The 19,646-nt window shown below is 36.4% G+C and overlaps 1 protein-coding gene across 1 annotated transcript in view; it reads left to right on the plus strand.

Annotated features, from left to right (window-relative positions):
* LOC140246537 (uncharacterized) overlaps window positions 1-19,646 on the plus strand; it is a 102,805-nt gene that overhangs the window by 48,460 nt on the left and 34,699 nt on the right. The window contains exon 16 of the mRNA XM_072325880.1: window positions 7,466-7,720. Within this exon, the coding sequence (XP_072181981.1) occupies window positions 7,466-7,720 (255 nt within the window). The remainder of the gene's footprint in view (window positions 1-7,465; window positions 7,721-19,646) is intronic.

A 19,646-nucleotide genomic window follows, 5' to 3' on the forward strand; every position in this document is an offset into this window, starting at 1 on the left:
CATTTTTCACAACACCCTTGCTCCGATTAAACAATATTGTAACATTGTTGTAATTAAAAGAAACAGATTAGTCGGCCAGAAGTACACTGTATCTGTTTCCAAAGTTATCGAGAGCCTTTCTTTACCGAATGATGACAATTTCGGAGGACGTCGTGTATGTCAGAGAACGGAGCACGTTAAACGCGTAACTTGTATTCGACGGACTGACTCGGTATTTGCACCATTCAAGCAAACTTTCGTTTTGTGAGATGAAAGCGCAAAATATCGATCGAATTTGAGGCGAGTTCTTTTTTATTTATTTTATTTCTCTTTTTTTTTTCACCGCATGACGCTTGAATCGTATCAGCTTTCAAACATTTCTTTCTTTGGATTGGGCTGTGTTATCTATGCCTCGTCTTGATTATCTTTGTGACTGCCCCGCTCAACCCGTGGAGCATGCTCTTGCCTTTCGTAGTGGACGTGTGAGTAATGTAGCTGTTCTAATCATCTGCATTCCAGCTGATTTCACGAGCTTGATAAGCACCGAGGCTTGTAAGAACGCCTTTCGCCTTCTTCTTTTTCTCTTGAATTTTCCTCGCAGGAATTACGACCACCAGAATAATAAAGAGCGCTACCAGTAATGCTAACTTCGTTTCTTGGTGAACGAGAAGTATGGTAGTCATGATATGATAATAAAGTCATAATAAGATCTTCTTTACAAGGGTCACCTCTCCAGTATTAACACTGATCTACCAGATGGTCCTGCAATTATTAAATACCCTATAGCGTTGCCAGGTACCTATTTATATACCTTGGTCAAGAGGGACATTGCGTGTAAAAACGTCCTGGCCAAGGATCCTCCGATTGGTAGTCGAGCAGTCATGTTCCATGACATGTACAGGCTTTAAATATAGTTCTTTGTTGAATCTATTATCTAAACCAGAGAGTAGGAAACTGTGTGTGTCTAGTTGTTTGCTTTGTTTTTCAGGGAAAAGTATCTTATATGCGATCTAAAGGGAAAAAAAAATGAGACATAGTCTTTTTATCTGTCAGCAAATGCGTCGCATAGATTCCGTCGAGAACGTTTCGGGTCGAATCAAGTTAGAAAAAAAAAGGTAAAATCAAAACATAGTTTCTTCTTCGTGTTTTTGATATGCTTCAGTGGTTTGAAACCGGTGTCAAAAGTCATTCCAATTGTAATGGATCACCGATGACACTACAGAGATCCCCACAAATCTTTGGTTATTTCTTAGGGTTGTAGGTGTGAATAGAATATGCATTCTGTGTTTGTTCGTCTTGTGTGTTTGTTTGTTTGTTTGTTTTCCAGCTACACAATTTGCATTGCTTGTATATAGACCGCGGATGCAGTGCGTGAGTGTGTAACTATGCAGTGCACATGTATGTGTTTTTGTGCTTGTGTGTGTGTGTGTGCGTGTGTGCACATGTGTGATCGTGCATATGTATGTATCATATAATGTGTGCGTGTGTTATCATGTACGCGTGTGTATGTGTGTGTGGTCACATCTGGTTTTTTTTTTTTTTTGCTAATTTTTGTGTAATATTAAACTTAATTTGGAAACATCGCTTGATCCGAAGACGTTGTACAAGAAAGGGAACTGCAGTGAAGCAAAATCAAAATCAAGAAATTAATGATTAAAATGGCGACGTAGGTTTTCTTTTGAGCGTAGTATATGAAATATGTCTCCTGGCTTCAAACGGAGCAGAGTGGCTAGAACAAAACAACAACAATAACAGACAATATAACAAACCGATGTAACCATATCAAAAGTTTATTTTTCAATTGATTTCATTGATTCATTCAAACGAATTCGTTTCAACGAATGTACTTTCATTCACTTTCAAGGAAAATGAGACAGAATTAATAATAATAACTAAGATAATTAAGATATAGAATATATATAGTATATATAGAATATATAGAATTAAGATATATTAAGATATTAAAATAATAATACAGGAGCGGATCTAACTTATTGCTAAAGGGGGGAGGGGGAGTTGACCAATGACAAAGGATCATGAAAAGCAGCAAAAAAAAAAAAAAAAAAAAAAAAAAAGTCATTTTTTGCTGCCGCTGATCCCCCAAAGTCAGCTGGCAAGCAAGCAAGCCGAGGGGGAAAAAAAGGGGGGAAGGGTGTTAAATCCCAAAAACAAAACACACACAAAAAAAGATCTCAATGAGGTGTGTGTGTGTGGGGGGGGGGGGGGGGGGTAACCCCCTTCCGTAGATCCGCCATGGAATATTGGAGTCTTCATTATACACAAACTTCTTATCTAACTGTCGTTTTATAAAACTTTGTAGCAGTCTTATCGGGCTGCGTGCGGGGACCTCTACCGTCAAAACACGTTAACATCTACTAAAGATGTATCCAATGTAAGCTACGTTCATCCTCCGTTAGTGATGACTAGGTACTCATGAGTAGAACACAACATTCCAATACTTCTTTTCTGCTTCTTTTTTTTTTGCCACTCGTTGTAAAGTATACGTTGATGCGATCTTTGTTAACAAGAGTAAACAACAAACAAACAAGTAAACAAAAGCAGCAAGCCGAATTAGCTCTCGCATATCAGCGACCTAAACCACTTGTCAAATCATCAATATCGAAAAGAGTAATATATCTGACGGGGTTTCAAATTCATGTTTGTTTGTTTTTTTATTATGTGATTTTCCCATTTTATAAGTCTGGTTTTGTTTGGTTGTTTGTTTGTTGTTGTTTTTTTGTGTGTGAGGCGGGGTATTTAGACTGCAAAATTTCTCTTTCGACCTCTGTTCTCATTGGCTTGACCAACTTTTGATTCAAACTTAGGTAACGACGAAGAAATTATTATTGATATTTTTGTAGTATGACATTCTGAGAAACTGGGAGGTGTAGGCCTATAGTACATGTAGGAAGGCCCCACTTTGATCCGCTTAAATTACCAACAAAAATGCAAAATACATTTTCATACACTTAAGAAGAGTAGGAGAAAAATGAGAAGAAGATGATATTTTAGAAAGAGGACTTAGTCGAGACGAGGTTAAAGGCATAATTTACCATTTAAAGATGAAACAAAAACCCAGCATTAGTGCTTTAAAATACTTCAAAAATATGAGTTAGGGATAGAAACAACCATTGTAAAACATCTCGCACGTACACACTCAGATACACGCTCACATCTACATCAATCAAATCTTATATAGGCATCGACGTATCAACATGTCTTTTTTTTTTCATGGCGGGGCAACTTTATCTTTATGTTGATTACAAGCGCTGAGACAAACTTAGACGGGTAGGCCTAAGCAGTTAAAAAAAAAAAAAAAAAAAAAAAAAAACGTATCGTGTTGTAACTATCCTTGTATTTTTACGTGTCAACCGGCGGAAACATAAAAAATCACATTCCGCACACATACATCAACTACCTTACAAGTATTGAATTTTTAGCTTTGTAATTGGCATTAAAAATGGCGGCATTTTTTCATTTGACAGGATATTTTGATGTTTTTAAGCAATAACAATACGCGGGGATCGTGTCGTACACCTGATAGGCAGTGAGTTGAAGAGTTTTACTGTGATCCGCTGTTGTGGAAAAAGTGGATGTGTATGTGTGTGTGCGCGCTCGCATGTGTGTGCGTGCGCGCTCGTGCGCAGGTGTGTAGAGGCTTCGTGTCACCAACACGCTACTTTGACGAGAAACTGAGTGCTTGTTCATAGCATCGTGTTGAATTCATCTGGCCTCGAGTTTTGATCGATTGCATCTTCCATGCATGGAAATTAAAGGCTGCGGACATGAAGTGATAGTGCATTTTCCATTATCCTCTCTTTCTCCGATTAACACCTCGTGTGGGAGCTTTAAACGGACACTTTGAATCAATCTTTGCCATAGCCTGCCGTCTGCTAATTGGATAAACGTATAAATAGGCTACCTCGGATAATCTTATCTGGGATAATCACATTGATCGCAACGCGCATATGAGTAGTTCTCTAAATAAATGGCTGGGATAGTATTGGTCGAGGTGAAGATTCAGCTTTTAACTCTTTGCGAGATACATGTACTTAGAAATCACTTAAAGGAATGTTCAATTCAATTCAATTCAATTCATTTATTTCATTCTCATTTTCTTTCCAACAAAACATAACACGAGGTAAATCAGAAAATCCATCATAAGCATGTATACAGTACAAAGTGCGAAGGATTAACGATATACAACAAACTAATAGAGATGAATCATGTATACATACGGGAAAATACAAAGTTATATTTTGAGGAGAGAAAAGAAAAGAGAACTGAGAGGTCCACTAAAAAGGAGAATGTGATTCCAAGAGGAATTCAAAGTTTATTTGATGGAAATTGGTTTTGGAATGGTCGAGATATCGAAAAACAAAGTAAAACAAAACGATCCTAACAAAAAGTGGGTCCCACCTTCTATGATCCTTCTGTTTTGGATATCACCGCCATTTAAAAGCCAATTTTCTTAGAAAAAACAAACAAACAAACAAACAAAGATTCCCTCTCAGAATTTCATGCTCTTTCATATTGTTTTGAAACATTTCGCATTATCTCACACAAAAAGAGTTAAAAAACTGAAGCTTCATCTCAACCTAATCTATACCACCCTTTACTATAAAGTCTGTGGTGATTCTGTACTTCATGACGCGTGCAAAATAACGATTAAATGGTATAGTGAATTACGAAATGGCATGTCAATGCAAGAAGGCGATAAAATGTTTCTTTAAGAGAAGCGAAGGGGAGGCTTCAGAATTTACTGAACCACCGTGAATGCTGTCGGCTGTTTGTCTTATTCTTGCAGGGGAAATATAAATAGATATTGACTGGTCATGAAATGCAAATCAGAGTGTATAATACCACCGGTTGGATCACATTGCACATGCAAATTAAAGATGAGCGCCATTGCGTCCTGACGAGGGCAATATTTCGTTATGTATGCCCCCTACTCAAGGGCAGTCAATATACAGTGTAACAATATCTGTTTACGAAAGATACAAAGCGTTTCGGACATTTTGCATTTCATGTCATTTTCTCCATTACGCACGGGTAGTATTTTCGCTCTTGTAACACAATGTAGTGCACATCTGTCGGACTATTGCACCTTACTGCTCTGACGTAGTACGTACAAACTGCCAATTACAGCAAAGAACGGTTTACAGCCGTTGACAAGCCGATACGAGCGGTATCCTGTAGTCCCACTGAATTAGTTTCGTGTATTGTGTCGATATTTCATCTCATGCACAGCTATTCACACTTTTACGCGGCAGTACATCACGTTGGATCGTTTGCTGTCATTGATTAGCTGTCGAAAGTTTTGTTTGATTGTAATAATAGATTAATGCATTTTTCATTCAGGCTCGATGGATTGAAATGGCATCTTGTCTTCGTGTCTAAAACATAGGGATCACATTTTTTGTCGTTGTTGAATGTTTTTTTTATTTTTTTAGCTCAAGCTTCATACATAATTGTAGATAGAATGCATTGGCGGCAATTGCTCAGAGGTAGCAGTTTCTAATAGTTTTTTGAAAGTCGTGCATTGGACTCATGTGATATTACACTTTACATGCTCTTACAGAAACGTGTAATGAACGTGATTCGGCGAGCTTCGTAGTCTTTTTCCCTAGCCGCTCCACTAACTAGATAGTGTTTCTGTTGCGATGACTTGCGCTTTTAATAGTCTTCCCATGAAAATTCATTCAGACTCTGTTGAATAGGTAATTGTATTCTGTTTGAATGATAGTCAATGGTAAGTACAATCGTCGTATGTGTTCGTATATCATTATTTCCGTTCTCCCCGTTAGTTCGGCTATATATTAAAGCAGATTTAAATGACCGACCTTTGTGACATTTAAAATGATTTACATGTTGTATTCGTTGTATATATTTGGCAAAAAGTAAAAACAAAATCAAAAACAAAAACACGTTTTTATGCGTACTTACATTACGCATGGGTAAAATGTATACCGATTTATTCAGCGTTAGATATAAGGGACTAACACAAACAACCTTCAAGATTCAAAAGAATAACTCCTACTTACAAAGGAAAAAAATGAGAGTAATAATATTAGAGTATTCCGGAAAGAAAGTAAAGAAGAGGAAGAAAATGACATTACCCTCCCCCCCCCTTTCCTGACATAATGGACGATTAAAATTGACAATTCACTTTTTGTGGATTCAGGATTTTAAATGTAAAGGGGTAAGGTATTCTATCAACGCCGTGGATACAGATATCATTACACTTCTAAATCCTCGATCGATCTCGAAGTGGAACAAGTTAGGCTTTCAAAATTTTGGCATGTCATCCTCAATATCAAATTCCAAACCCATTGATTCTGCGTATACATGGTATATGAAATAACTCCCCGGGATTTTGAACAATTTCCCTCTCTTATAAATTCCCGTGTGTGACGATAGGTTCCGTCGTATATATCTATAGATATGTATATCCATACCTCCATATTATTATAGCAGGTGTCCAGAGAAAACATATTATATTTGTATGATATACTCTTTAGAGGAAAAGTACAGTTGTATATTCTTTAGAATATCTATTGTCATAATTCATATCATAATATTGTGGTCTGTCTAGAAATCCATATTCACTATGTATCTTTAAATATTGAAGATGTTGTATCTTTAAATATTGAAGATGTTGTGTATGTTGGTGTCGTAGTGGTCTTGTAAATTGTTTGTCCCATCTTGTTATTTTTGTTGTACTAATTAGTATCATATTACTAGTTACTTTGGTTTTGCCATTCCAATGTCGGGATAGACTTCCACCTTCAATATTAAAAGCGGTCTGATAAGGTACCGTGTTTAAATGTTACTTTTATTCATCCGCTTAAACAGTGGATGGATAAACTAGGGTTTTAAAATAGATTATTGCCAACGTTTGAATACACAAGACAGTGTAGTATTTGACACACTCACACGTCATTTAATACTAAAACCCGTAATGCACTGCTTTGCTTCAACACGAATTCTTTCTGGCTTTTACTTTCAGACATCACTACCTGCTCAAACATCTTTTTTTTTTCTCTCTCTCTTTCTCCCTATCTGCGATGAAGCAAAATCATCAGAGTTTTTGTTTAAATTCCCTCTCCACGAATTCTGTGCATTGATTATCATTATCATCATCCATTTTGATTTCATTTTACTTTGGTTGAATTGAGAAAAAAAAAATCCCCACTCTGTGGACGAGCATGCTGAATGTAAACTGGCAACTGTATACCAAATCACCTAAAAGTGTATACTGTAACTTATTGATGGACCAAGTTCTTTTACCGCTTGCGGAATCGGAGTGGAAATTTCTTTAAGGTAACGTAGAGGGCGATATCAATGTTGTGTTATCTTAATTCAGTGCGTACCTGGAAGTGAATCGCACAGTTACGGCGAAAGTGGACCTCTAATTTGTTTTCCCCTCTACGCGTGTTTCCCCCATCTTCCCCTCCTGTCAACATGTCCTTCGCTCGCTCATCAGCGACCAGGGTACATCGACGACGTCGTCGGCAGACAGCATGTCGGACCAGATGGAGAAGCCGGTACCGTGGCACGAGTACATCATCTCGCTCTACTGGGCAGCGGCCACCATGACATCCACGGGCTACGGGGACATCAGCGCCCACACGACCGTCGGCCGCGCCATCGCTCTGGGCGCGATGCTGGTGGGGCTCCTGCTCTACGGCTACTGCCTCTCCTCCATCGCCGCAACTTTGGCCAACGCCGACGCTCCCCGGTAGGTATAGACTGCGAAGCGTCGCGTTGGTGGCGAAACCAGCGGGCGGATATGAACCCGTCACAAACTTGACCCGTCACAAACTTTACTCGGTGCCATATATAAATAGGGTCTATATGGTACAGTTTATCCTTGACGCAAGCAACTTTGAGTATGAGGCACACCTTTAAAATTGGATTGGCAGTGTAAATGGTCGACCGAAAGATCGGTCTGTATCTGGTCGTTGGGGATATGTTCCGCGGAGACTGCGTCTGGCTTCACGGATCCCCTCCTATACGGAGGAGAGCGATAACGTCAAAAAAAAAATAATAATAATAATAAATAAATTATAAATAAATAAATAAAAGACTCCTCCGGACAGACAGATCTTTCTGTCTATGTAAAATCATGGGTGTGATTGCAGTGATAAAAATACTGGAAATGATTGTTTCGAAGGCAAAGTCTGAGAGCTAAACATTCAACGATTCGTGGGTATAAAGTCACAGAAGAATTAAACCTGGTATGTACATCTACATGTAGCGTTAGGTAAAAAAATGTTATGCCTCACTTTTTGTACCTGTACTTCAACAGATTTTGGTTCGTGGTCTGAATCGGAATAGTTTTTATATTACATTGATTTTATGTATTCCTTTTTTTTTCGTGAAATACATATTACAAGTTATTTTTGACAGAAATTTGAATTTAGAAACCATTTCAATCCACATTTGGCCCATTAAAGGATACCTCGGGATGATTTTCAGACTTGTACATTATTAAACAACTATAAATTAGTTGTACTGAGTAGACCTCAAACTTCTACAGAGTTTAAGAATTTATAGTGATTGGGATGAGGAATAAGAATGTTTTCAAAATTTGTAGCAAAGTGCAATGAACCAGGATGATGAAATGGCAGCCTCTCCATAAGAAAGCATGAGTTGGGGCTCAAGGAACCACAATAAAAGAAAAAGGCATGCGTAGATTCTACACAGGTGAACTCGCAAGCAAGTGGTATTGTAGTGGAATTTATACTAGTGGAGCGGCATAGCCGAACAATTGTGCATTTTGTGATAAAAGCACCAAATTTCGTACACAGGTTGACAATCACGTTCAGATTAAATCTAGATATTTGGCCATCGTAAATAGCGCCCTCAACGTCCATGGCAGCCATTTTTCAAAATGGCTGCCATAAATGCCATGTTTTCGTAAAATTTGCTAATTTTAGGAGAGAAAAGTAAACAAGAGTTTGGTTACAAATGGGAAATTACATTCAAAATAAATCTAGATATCGAGCCATCGGAAATAGCGCCCTCAACGCCCATGGCAGCCATTTTTCACAATGGCCGCCATAAATGTCATTTTTTCAAAACATTTGCTGACTTCAGAAGGGAAAGCCAGTAAGATTTTGCAAACAAGTGGGAAATTACATTCAACATGAATTTAGATATTTTGCCATTGTTAACTGCGCCCTCAACGTGCATGACAGCCATTTTTTAAAATGGCTGTCTAATGTGCTACTTCTTCGATGATTTTGCAAATTTCAGAAGGGAAAAGTTAATAAGATTTTGCCTATAAATGTTAATTACATTCAAAATACATCTAGATATTGGGCCATCGGAAATTGCGCCCTCAACGGCCATGGTAGCCATTTTTTTCAAAATGGCCGCCATAAATGCCATTTTTTGTTAAAAAATGCAAATTTCAGAAGGGAAAGCCAATTTTTTTCTTTTTAGTGCAAACAAGCGTGAAATTACATCCAAAATAAATCCAGATATTTGGCAATTGAAAATTGCGCCCTCAATGGCTATGGCAGCCATTTTTTTTTTTTAATGGGCACCATAAATGCCACTTTTTCATTAAGAAAAATGCTAATTTCAAAAGGAAAAGTCAATGAAATTTTGGTTATAAATGGGAAATGACATTTAGAATAAATCTCGATATTGGGCCATCGGAAATTGCGCCCTCAACGGTCATGGCAGCCATTTTTCAAAATGGCCGCCATAAATTCAAATAAATTCAAGTTTGAATTTGAATTTGAATTTGAAATGAAGATATTGAGCCACCATTTAAACATCATCCCCAACGGCTATGGCAGCTCTTTGTCAAAATGGCTTCCACACACTGCTAAAGAGCAATTATATCTAATGCAATCTGGTGTTCAAAGAAATCTAAATAAAAAAAAAAAAAGTTTCATTCATGGGTTAGTTCTAAATTCATGTTTTCAGTTTAGTTCTAATTGCAGTATTTCGCCTGTGGGCCGTATTCTGAGAGCTAATTAAGTGTCTGATTAGCACTTAATCACCGAATTGGTATTCTGAGAGCATGATTAAGTAGGGGATATATTAACTACCATAGCAACAAGCGTTTTGGCGGGAAGGACCTACGCGTTTGCGCGTATCAATGCGCGTGCACCTCTGAGAGGACTTAATCACAGAGTTAATTACGAATCGGTATTCTGAGGGTGTAATTAAGTATGAAAGTTAATGGAAAACTTAATGATACCAAAGAGTGTCATTAACTGCTCCGATATCACGCATTACATCGTGTTTTCTCTGCCACAACGATGCTTACCGTCTTCGGTAACCGAGGAGCGGTTGAATCTTGTTATCATGGTATCCGTAGAATTCAGAGAAAAAAAAGAAACATAGCCGATCTTCGAGGAATTTTGTCATTTTATGTGAGCAAAGAGGTTGAGATCTTCGCGTGTGTAGGTGTAGTCTAGCAGCCAGAAAGGGTCCCCGTGCACCCACCCTAAAACAAAATTCTACGATATGTTCGAAGATCGTCAGAACCTGTATTTTCCGAATCCGGTTGTCGCCAGTGGAAAAAAAGGTTGCGCGCGCGTCTAATTTGCATATTTCTAAGATGGGCGCCGCCCGTTGCTAGGAGACGGATTATTTTTGAATAACTTTAGTTAGGAATAACAAATTACCATAAAAATGGTATCATTTTGAAGAGAATTAAATTTCCTACAAGCTGATATCCCATTTGATGGGATAAATAGATGTTGTCATGAAATATTAAGGAAGGAATTATGTTTTTTAGCATTTTTCTAAAAAGATCCGGAATTTGGTTATAATGTTCTTTTCCATACATTTAATATGCATTTACAAATAACATTTGAATTTTCCCATAATTATCCCCCAAACATAGCTATTATCATGTGAAAACGGCTTTCCAATACATCAATTCCTTTAAAAGTTACACGACATTAAAGGGGATATGGTTCAATAGGTTTTACAGCAATATCTAAGGGTTATAATGTCTCCGCGCGCAATTGCGTAGGTTCTGTATGTGGGGTTTGTTGTAGATCACTGCTATCTATTGATCAAATCTCATCGAAATCGGCGAAGAAAGAAAGAAAAATTACACTTTCTATTCCTTATATGAAATAAAAATGTTTTTTTCTATTCTGTGTTACCAAACTCAATCCATTCAGCTTCCCATATGAACAGTTTCTTGTCTTTTTGGATTCCCTCCAAGAACGTGAAATTAATCACAACTTATCTGATATTAAAAAGTTAAAGAAAAAAAAACATTTACGTGACAGTTTCCTCTTATTGGAAGATTAAAGTGAAAAAAAAGAAGAATCTTATGCTAAAAGCCCTAAGAAATAAAAAAAACTTGTTAAATGGCCTTTCAGAGTTTAAAATGAAACATGGCTATCTTATTTTTTCATAACAAAATGAAGGGAAGTATCTGTGTAGTTCATGTCGGCCCATACTGGGTTACATCATAAATTCTTCAGAAATGGTCCCCGTGCACCCTCCCCCCCCCCCCCCCCAAAAAAAAAAAAATCTACGATAGGTCAAAGGTCAAAGATCAAGTGAAATACATGCTCTCCTATTCATCCAATTAAACCTAGGTCAAGGAAGGTGACCATTCAACACATTTGTGACAAACATGCCATTATAATATTTTGCCAATTTTGTGAAAATGTAATCACACATTGTCCACATGTACTATAGACCATTTAGGAGAATCATGCATTATGGCGGAGGCATACCAGTCGTCATAGCGACATTTCTAGTTTAATATTACAACGAAGATTACGACTATTATTAGCAGTTGGTAATTAAGTGGTGTACGAAGACTAACTCAAACAATACATCATTATATGAGTGGCTATAATGTACAATTGATAAAAACCCAATAAATCTGTTTTTTTTTTTCCAGGTTATACAGTGCGTATCAAAAAAAGGTAATCCAACTTTGGCGGGCTACTACTTTACAATTGTCAGCTATGGAGAGCTCAATGTTTTAATTCTAATGATATCACAAACCATCAAAAGCTATGCTGCCGGCTGAAAGCAATAACAAATTTACTTCTTGTATATTATAGAAAGAATGGCCACGCGAAAGTAACAAGATTAATGCTCTGTTACTGGGAATTTGAAAACAATAATGACATTGTTTCCATTCCTGTTGTGTCGTTGGTTGTTGGCGTGTTTCCTTTCAAAGAGTGAAAGTAGTAGTAGGTTAATAGATGTCGGCGTTAAAGCTTGTACAATATAACAATATTGGTCAAAGTTTATTATTCCGAAGGTTCATTTTTTTTCCCCAAAGGTTCGTTATTCCGGAGGTTCGTCATGATATAGATAAACGGGCCCAAATTAGTTATTGCTGAAAGCAATAACAAATTTACTTCTTGTATATTATAGAAAGAAAGGCCACGCGAAAGTAACAAGATTAAATGCCCTGTTACTGGGAATTTGAAAACGATAATGACATTGTTTCCATTCCTGTTGTGTCGTTGGTTGTTGGCGTGTTTCCTTTCAAAGAGTGAAAGTAGTAATATAGTAGGTTAATAGATGTCGGCGTTAAAGCTTGTACAATATAACAATATTGGTCACAGTTTATTATTCCGAAGGTTCATTTTTTTCCCCCAAAGGTTCGTTATTCCGGAGGTTCGTCATGATATAGATAAACGGGCCCAAATTTGTTATTGCTGAAAGCAATAACAAATTTACTTCTTGTATATTATAGAAAGAAAGGCCACGCGAAAGCAACAAGATTAAATGCCCTGTTACTGGGAATTTGAAAACGATAATGACATTGTTTCCATTCAAAATTCAAAATGGTCACCTTCCTTGACCTAGGTCTAATTGGATGAATAGGAGAGCATGTATTTGGGAATTTTAGGACTTTAACTTGACTTTGGCCCTTTCATAAGTTTATGCATTAAGTAATTTTCAAGGTATGGAGAAAAAGTGCAATTTTTGTATTGTGTAGAAAATTGTTACCATTTTCATCTGGCCTTTGACCCTAAAATTCATAAGAGAATCACTGTCAGGTAGAACATGCATAAAAATGTACTAAGTTTCAAGATGCCATGAGCCACTTCCGAGACATGGAGGAAGAAGCAAGTTCAGCACTTTCTCTTGATCTTTGATCTTTGACCTTTTTGGCCAAAAAAAAAGAAAAGAAATTGCCAGAGAATCTCTATTTTGGGTTATACATGCATACACCAAGTTTAAAAAAAAGTCCTGCTGGCATTGCATAAATATGAGGGAAATAGTAAAATTTTGAAGTGTTGCCCTTGACCTTTGACCCCATGAACCCCAAATTCCCTAGATAATCACTTCCAGTCAGTACATGCATAATATATACTATGTTCCATGAAGATACCTTGAACAATATCCAAGATACAGAGAAAAAAAGTAAAATTTTAACATTTTCACTTGACCTTTTCACATTTGACCTTAACCTTATCACCCCAAACTTTTACCAGTGAATTTTAATTAGATAATACCTGTATACACTAAGTTTCAAGAAAATATCTTTAGGCATTGCAGAGATATGAGGGAAATAGTGAAATTTTAAGCATTTGACCTCGACCTTTTGACTTTTGACCTTGAGCATGTGCACCCAAAAGTTGATAGGCAGAATTTCACCCCCAATACACATACATGCCAAATGTCAGGTTTTTTTTTTTTTTTTTTTTTTTTTTTTTTGTTACGCTGTCCGCAAAATTCATTACGGACGGAGAGAAGGACGGACGGAAGGACGGACAACCCGAAAACATAATGCCTCCGGCACCACTTCTTGGCGGAGGCATACAAAAGAATCTAGATTACATAGGTGAAGTAATCTTTGAAGATATGTAAATATTGATATGTACGGTATTGAAACTGTCGTGTTGATTATCCTTATGGTAAGTTACCACTCTCGTGGAATTCACTAAGCTGGGTCCACTTTCTCGATTCGCCCGAAATCGTGGTCTTACTCGGGGACTAATCGTGCTGATCATCAGATAATCAAATCTTGATGTCAGTCAAAGACATTGTGTTGATCGTAGTAATTTTTCGAACAGTCCAATAATTCTTCTACGATCAACACGATTACCACCATAGACCTCAAGATGTGATAAGCCATGATAAGATCACCACGGTCACTCGTAGACTAAGAATCGATTTGTGGTAGATAGTATACATGTATTAGCATATCGAGACTCGCGACAATGGCAACCTAGTGAAAGTGTTTAACTGCCATGTCAATAATCTTTTGGGTATCGATAATGCACATTTATAGTTACTCTATCTAAAAAGGACCGGCGGACGAGTAGGGCATGGATATCTGAAAACATTGGATGGTGTATTTAATTCATGCATGAGTTAAAATGTTATTCCAGCGGAACTTACATGCGCTCTAAAAGTGGATTGCACGTCAGATGCGCCTATAGCAGATACACTTCAAATCATTTTAGCAACTAATTTCTGTGGAAAACATGAAAATATTGTATTCGTTGTGGTTAAACATTTACACTCTGAATATGTCTAATGTTTAACACATTAGTCATACACATACATCCTTGAACACAAACACACACAACACAAAAGTATACAAACCTGCATAAATATAAACGTGATATATATATATATATATATATATATATATATATATATTTATATATAGATATAGATATATTATATATACATAGTTATAGTATATACATGCACACATACATACATACACGCATGCATAGTTAATGTTCCCTCAGACATTTCCCTCATGTTTTATAGATCCATGCATTAAGGTCTACTTAACCATAACATTTTTTTTTTCTCTCTCTCTCTCATTTTTGTATAATATTGATTATTAGTCACTCCTAACGGATTTAACAACCAAGTTTACGTTGTATTGCATTTAAATCAACCCATGAAATCATTTTCTATAAAAAAAAAACCCACAGAATTTGAAAGCGACTGGATTTGACTTGCAACTATTCGTTTTTATCAATGCCATTCCTTGGTATTTGTAATCTATCTATTAGTTTCTTGGCAATAATACACGTATGAGCAATATGTTTAAAAACCATCAGGCGAACCACCAAAGAATGAGAACACGTACGTGCGATCTTATCTTAAAAAGATAAATTGATTTCATGCTAGAGCATGGTGAGAAATATTTCGCTTGTGCGGTATACATGTAACTCTTATTTCGACATCTAAATAAAGCATTCGAGTTTGATGTTCCATGAATGCATTAATGGCGTATTGAATAAATTCCCGAAATTCATGACTGAGCTCATTTCCCCTGCATGAATGCCTGTGTGCGATACTGGAGGTGTGAGTATGTGTGTGAAGATGATCAGAAGAATGAGAGTTGATGAAGAGAAGTTTGATTAATATCGATATGTTGGAAACCCCTATCCAGGTAAGCCCGTTTCGGCCGTCATGAAATTACACCTCTCGTAATGCCTTCATTCTATTTGTTGAAAAAAGACGTAAACTAAAAGTGAAGCTGAGTAGATCAAAGGTGATAGCGAATAAAAAATTTAATTTGTTTTCATATTCTACAAGATTTAATGATATTTAATCAATAATTTGGATGTAAGAAGTGATAGGGTCTCATACTTGCAATGATTATTATAGTATTACACGCGTTAGCAAGTGCGGAAGTCGACATTACCCTTAAATTTCTGTATAACCGTATTGAACCTTTTCCCTTTAATGTCGTGTAACTTTTTAAGAAATTGGTGTATTTAATAGCCGCTTTCACAGAATAGTACTTATTTATGGGGTTTAACTTAAGGAAAATTCCGATGTTATTTGTAAACAGAAATTAAATGTATGGAAAAAACATTACTGAAATCTGTATTTCTTGGGAAAAATGTATTAAAAAAAATCCTTCCTTCCTTAGTATTTCATAACAACAACTATTTATTACATAAAACGGGGTATTGTAGGAAATCTAATTCTCTTTAATATGATACAATTTTTATGGTAATTTGATATTCTTAACTAAAATTATTCAAAAATAATCCGTATCCTAGCAACGGGCGGCGGCCATCTTAGAAGTATGCAAATTAGACGCACGCGCAACCCTTTTTTTCCGCTGGCGACAAGCAGATTCGCAAAATACAGGTTCTGACGATCTTCGAACACATCGTAGATTTTTCTTTTTTTTTGGGGGGGGGGTGCACGGGGACCATTTCTGAAGAATAGTAACCCAGTATGGGCCGACATGAACTACACAGATACTTCCCTTCATTTTGTTATGAAAAAATAAGATAGCCATGTTTCATTTTAAGCTCTGAAAGGCCATTTAACAAGTTCTTTATTTCTTAGGGCTTTTAGCATAAGATTCTTCTTTTTTTTTTTCACTTTAATCTTCCAATAAGAGGAAACTGTCACGTCAAATTTTTTTCTTTAACTTTTTAATATCAGATAAGTTGTGATTTTGGAGGGAATCCAAAAAGACAAGAAACTGTTCATATGGAAGCTGAATGGATTGAGTTTGGTAACACAGAATAGAAAAAAAAAACATTTTTATTTCATGTAAGGAATAGAAAGTGTAATTTTTCTTTCTTTCTTCGCCGATTTCGATGAGATTTGATCAATAGATAGCAGTGATCTACAACAAACCCCACATACAGAACCTACGCAATTGCGCGCGGAGACATTATAACCCTTAAATATTGCTGTAAAACCTATTGAACCTTATCCCCTTTAATGTCGTGTAACTTTTAAAGGAACTGGTGTATTGGAAAGCCGTTTTCACATGATAATAGCTATGTTTGGGGGATAATTTTAGGAAATTTCAAATGTTATTTGTAAATGCATATTAGATGTATGGAAAAGAACATTATAACCAAATTCCGTATCTTTTTAGAAAAATGCTAAAAAAAAAATAATTCCTTCCTTAATATTTCATGACAACAACTATTTATCCCATCAAATGGGGTATCAGCTTGTAAGAAATTTAATTCTCTTCAAAATGATACCATTTTTATGGTAATTTGTTATTCCTAACTAAAGTTATTCAAAAATAATCCGTCTCCTAGCAACGGGCGGCGGCCATCTTAGAAATATGCAAATAAGACGAGCGCGCAACCTTTTTTTCCGCTGGCGACAACCGGATTCGGAAAATACAGGTTCTGACGATCTTCGAACATATCGTAGAATTTTGTTTTAGGGGGGGGGGGGGGTGCACGGGGACCCTTTCTGGCTGCTAGACTAGTGAGGGGTTGTAATCAACCGGAGTGTGCGCACGGAGCTCTTGGGTTGTAATTACAGGGGGCGTGCAGGAGCGCGCATTGAGGGCATATTTGCGCGTGTAATCATCATTTTGGCTTCTAACAACGCTTCTGATTGGATGGAATAACAATTAGATGGGAGGGACCTAAGATAATTACAGGGGACTTAATCATACCTTAATTACGTCCTCAGAATACCGATTTTGCCCATGATTAAGGGCCTATTAACTTCACGACTTAATCACGAAGTTAATTACAGACTTAATTACGACCTCAGAATACCACCCATGGATATCAAATGTATGTGTTTTTATGGAAGCATAGCATAAAGTAAATTAACTTTTTTCATAAAATGAAAGGCCATTAAGAATGTCTTAAGAATGTTTAGGAAGTTACATTTTAGAATAGATACACGTCATATAGTCCCATATATTCAATGATATGGTGTAACTGTCAAAGTTGATACATGGCACCATTATCCCTGGATATTTATATTACTCTTTTTCGGAAATTTTTCATGTTTGCCACCTAAAATATGCATTCATCATTGGTGTAATTGTCAACTTGCGCAAAAAAAATGTTTATTGTCTTCTTCCGGCATTAGGACATCTTCATAAAAGAAAAATGACAACTATGACAGCCATTTTGGAAAATGGCTGCAATTACCGTTATTAGCAATTTTTTCTTCTTGAAAATTTGCGAAGGAACAATTTCTACAGTTAATGCAACCTAGATATTATATTGTTTGATTTTAAATATGATTTTCAATTTATGTACACATTTGTTGACTTTTTTTCTGAAATTACCATTTTTTAAAACAAAAATGATTACGACAATGGCAGCCATTTTGGAATATGGCGGTAATGGCCGTTGAGGGCAGTATTATAATTATCTAATACAAATATTTATTATAATAATCTAATACAAATATTTATTTCAAACATGATTTTCAAATTGTGTGCAAAATCTTATTGACTTTTCCTTTTGTGAAATCAGGAAATAAGAAATAATGGAATCCATGGTGGCCATTTTGAAAAATGGCTGCAATTGCCATTGAAGGCGCTATTTACAATAATGTAATACATAGGCGCAAGATATATTTCAAACGAAATTTTTAAATTGAGTACAAGATCTTATTGACTTTTCTTGTGGAATTAGTATATTCAGAGGAAAAAAAATTGCATTTATGGCGACCATTTTGAAGAAATGGCTGCCATGACCATTAGGGGGCACAATTTGCCCAATATCTAAATTCATTTTAAATGTTTCATTCCACTCGTTTGCAAAATCCTATTGATTTTCCCTTCTGAAATTTTTACATTTTACGAAAACTGGCATTTATGATGGCCATTTTGAAAAAAAATGGCTGCCATGGCCATTGAGGGCGCAATTTGCCATGGCCCAATATCTAAATTTATTCTGAATGTTATTTCCCACTCGTTTGCAAAATCTTATTGATTTTCCCTTCTGAAATTTTTAAAATTTTACGAAAACTGGCATTTATGGCGGCCATTTCAAAAATCCCTGTCATGGCCGTTGAGGGCGCAATTTGCGATGGCCCAATATCTGAATTCATTTTGAATGCTATTTCCGACACATTTGCAAAATCTTATTGATTTTCCCTTCTGAAATTTGTAATTTTTTTTTAAAAATGGCATTTATGGCGGCCATTTTGAAAAAATGGCTGCTATGGCCGTTGAGGGCGCTATTTACGATGGCCAAATATCTGAACTTATTTTGAATGTTATTTTCCACTCGTTTGCAAAATCTTACTGGTTTTCCCTTCTGAAATTTTTAATTTTTTTGCGAAAAATGGCATTTATGGCGGCCATTTTGAAAATGGCTGCCATGGCCGTAGAGGGCGCAATTTGCTGTGGCCCAATATTTAAATCTATTTTAAATGTTATTTCCCACTCGTTTGCAAAATCTTATCGATTTTTTATTCTGAAATTTGTAAATTTTTACGAAAAATGGCATTTATGGCAGCCATTTTTAAAAATGACTGCCATGGCCGCTGAGGGCGCTATTTACGATGGCCCAATATCTCAATTTATTTCAAATGTCATTGTCAACATGTGTGCGAAATTTGGTGCTTTTATCATAAAATGCACAATTCCTCTAATTTTTCAAGCTATGCCGCTCCACTATACTGCTTCATTCCTGAAATGTGTGAGGCCCGTATGTCATCAACACTGTTCAGTGTAATTTGTTTAAAATTTTTCAGAGTGTTGGTTTCGCTGCTCAAGGACCACAATAAATTCCACAAATCTACATACATGAAGCTGTTGATTTTATATGCAGTATTCGATGTGAAATTATGAAAATTGTCTCATAAGCCCCTTTAAAGGGTGTGTACAGTTCTGGTCAAGGTGAGGATTTAGCTTTTAACGCTTTGCGAGATATTCAGAAACCACTCTATGAGATGTCAAAGAGCATGCAGTTCTAAGGGGTATCAAAAGTTTATTCGATGAA

This window comes from Diadema setosum, chromosome 3 (genome assembly GCF_964275005.1).
Source record: "Diadema setosum chromosome 3, eeDiaSeto1, whole genome shotgun sequence".
Taxonomy (NCBI): Eukaryota; Metazoa; Echinodermata; class Echinoidea; order Diadematoida; family Diadematidae; genus Diadema; species Diadema setosum.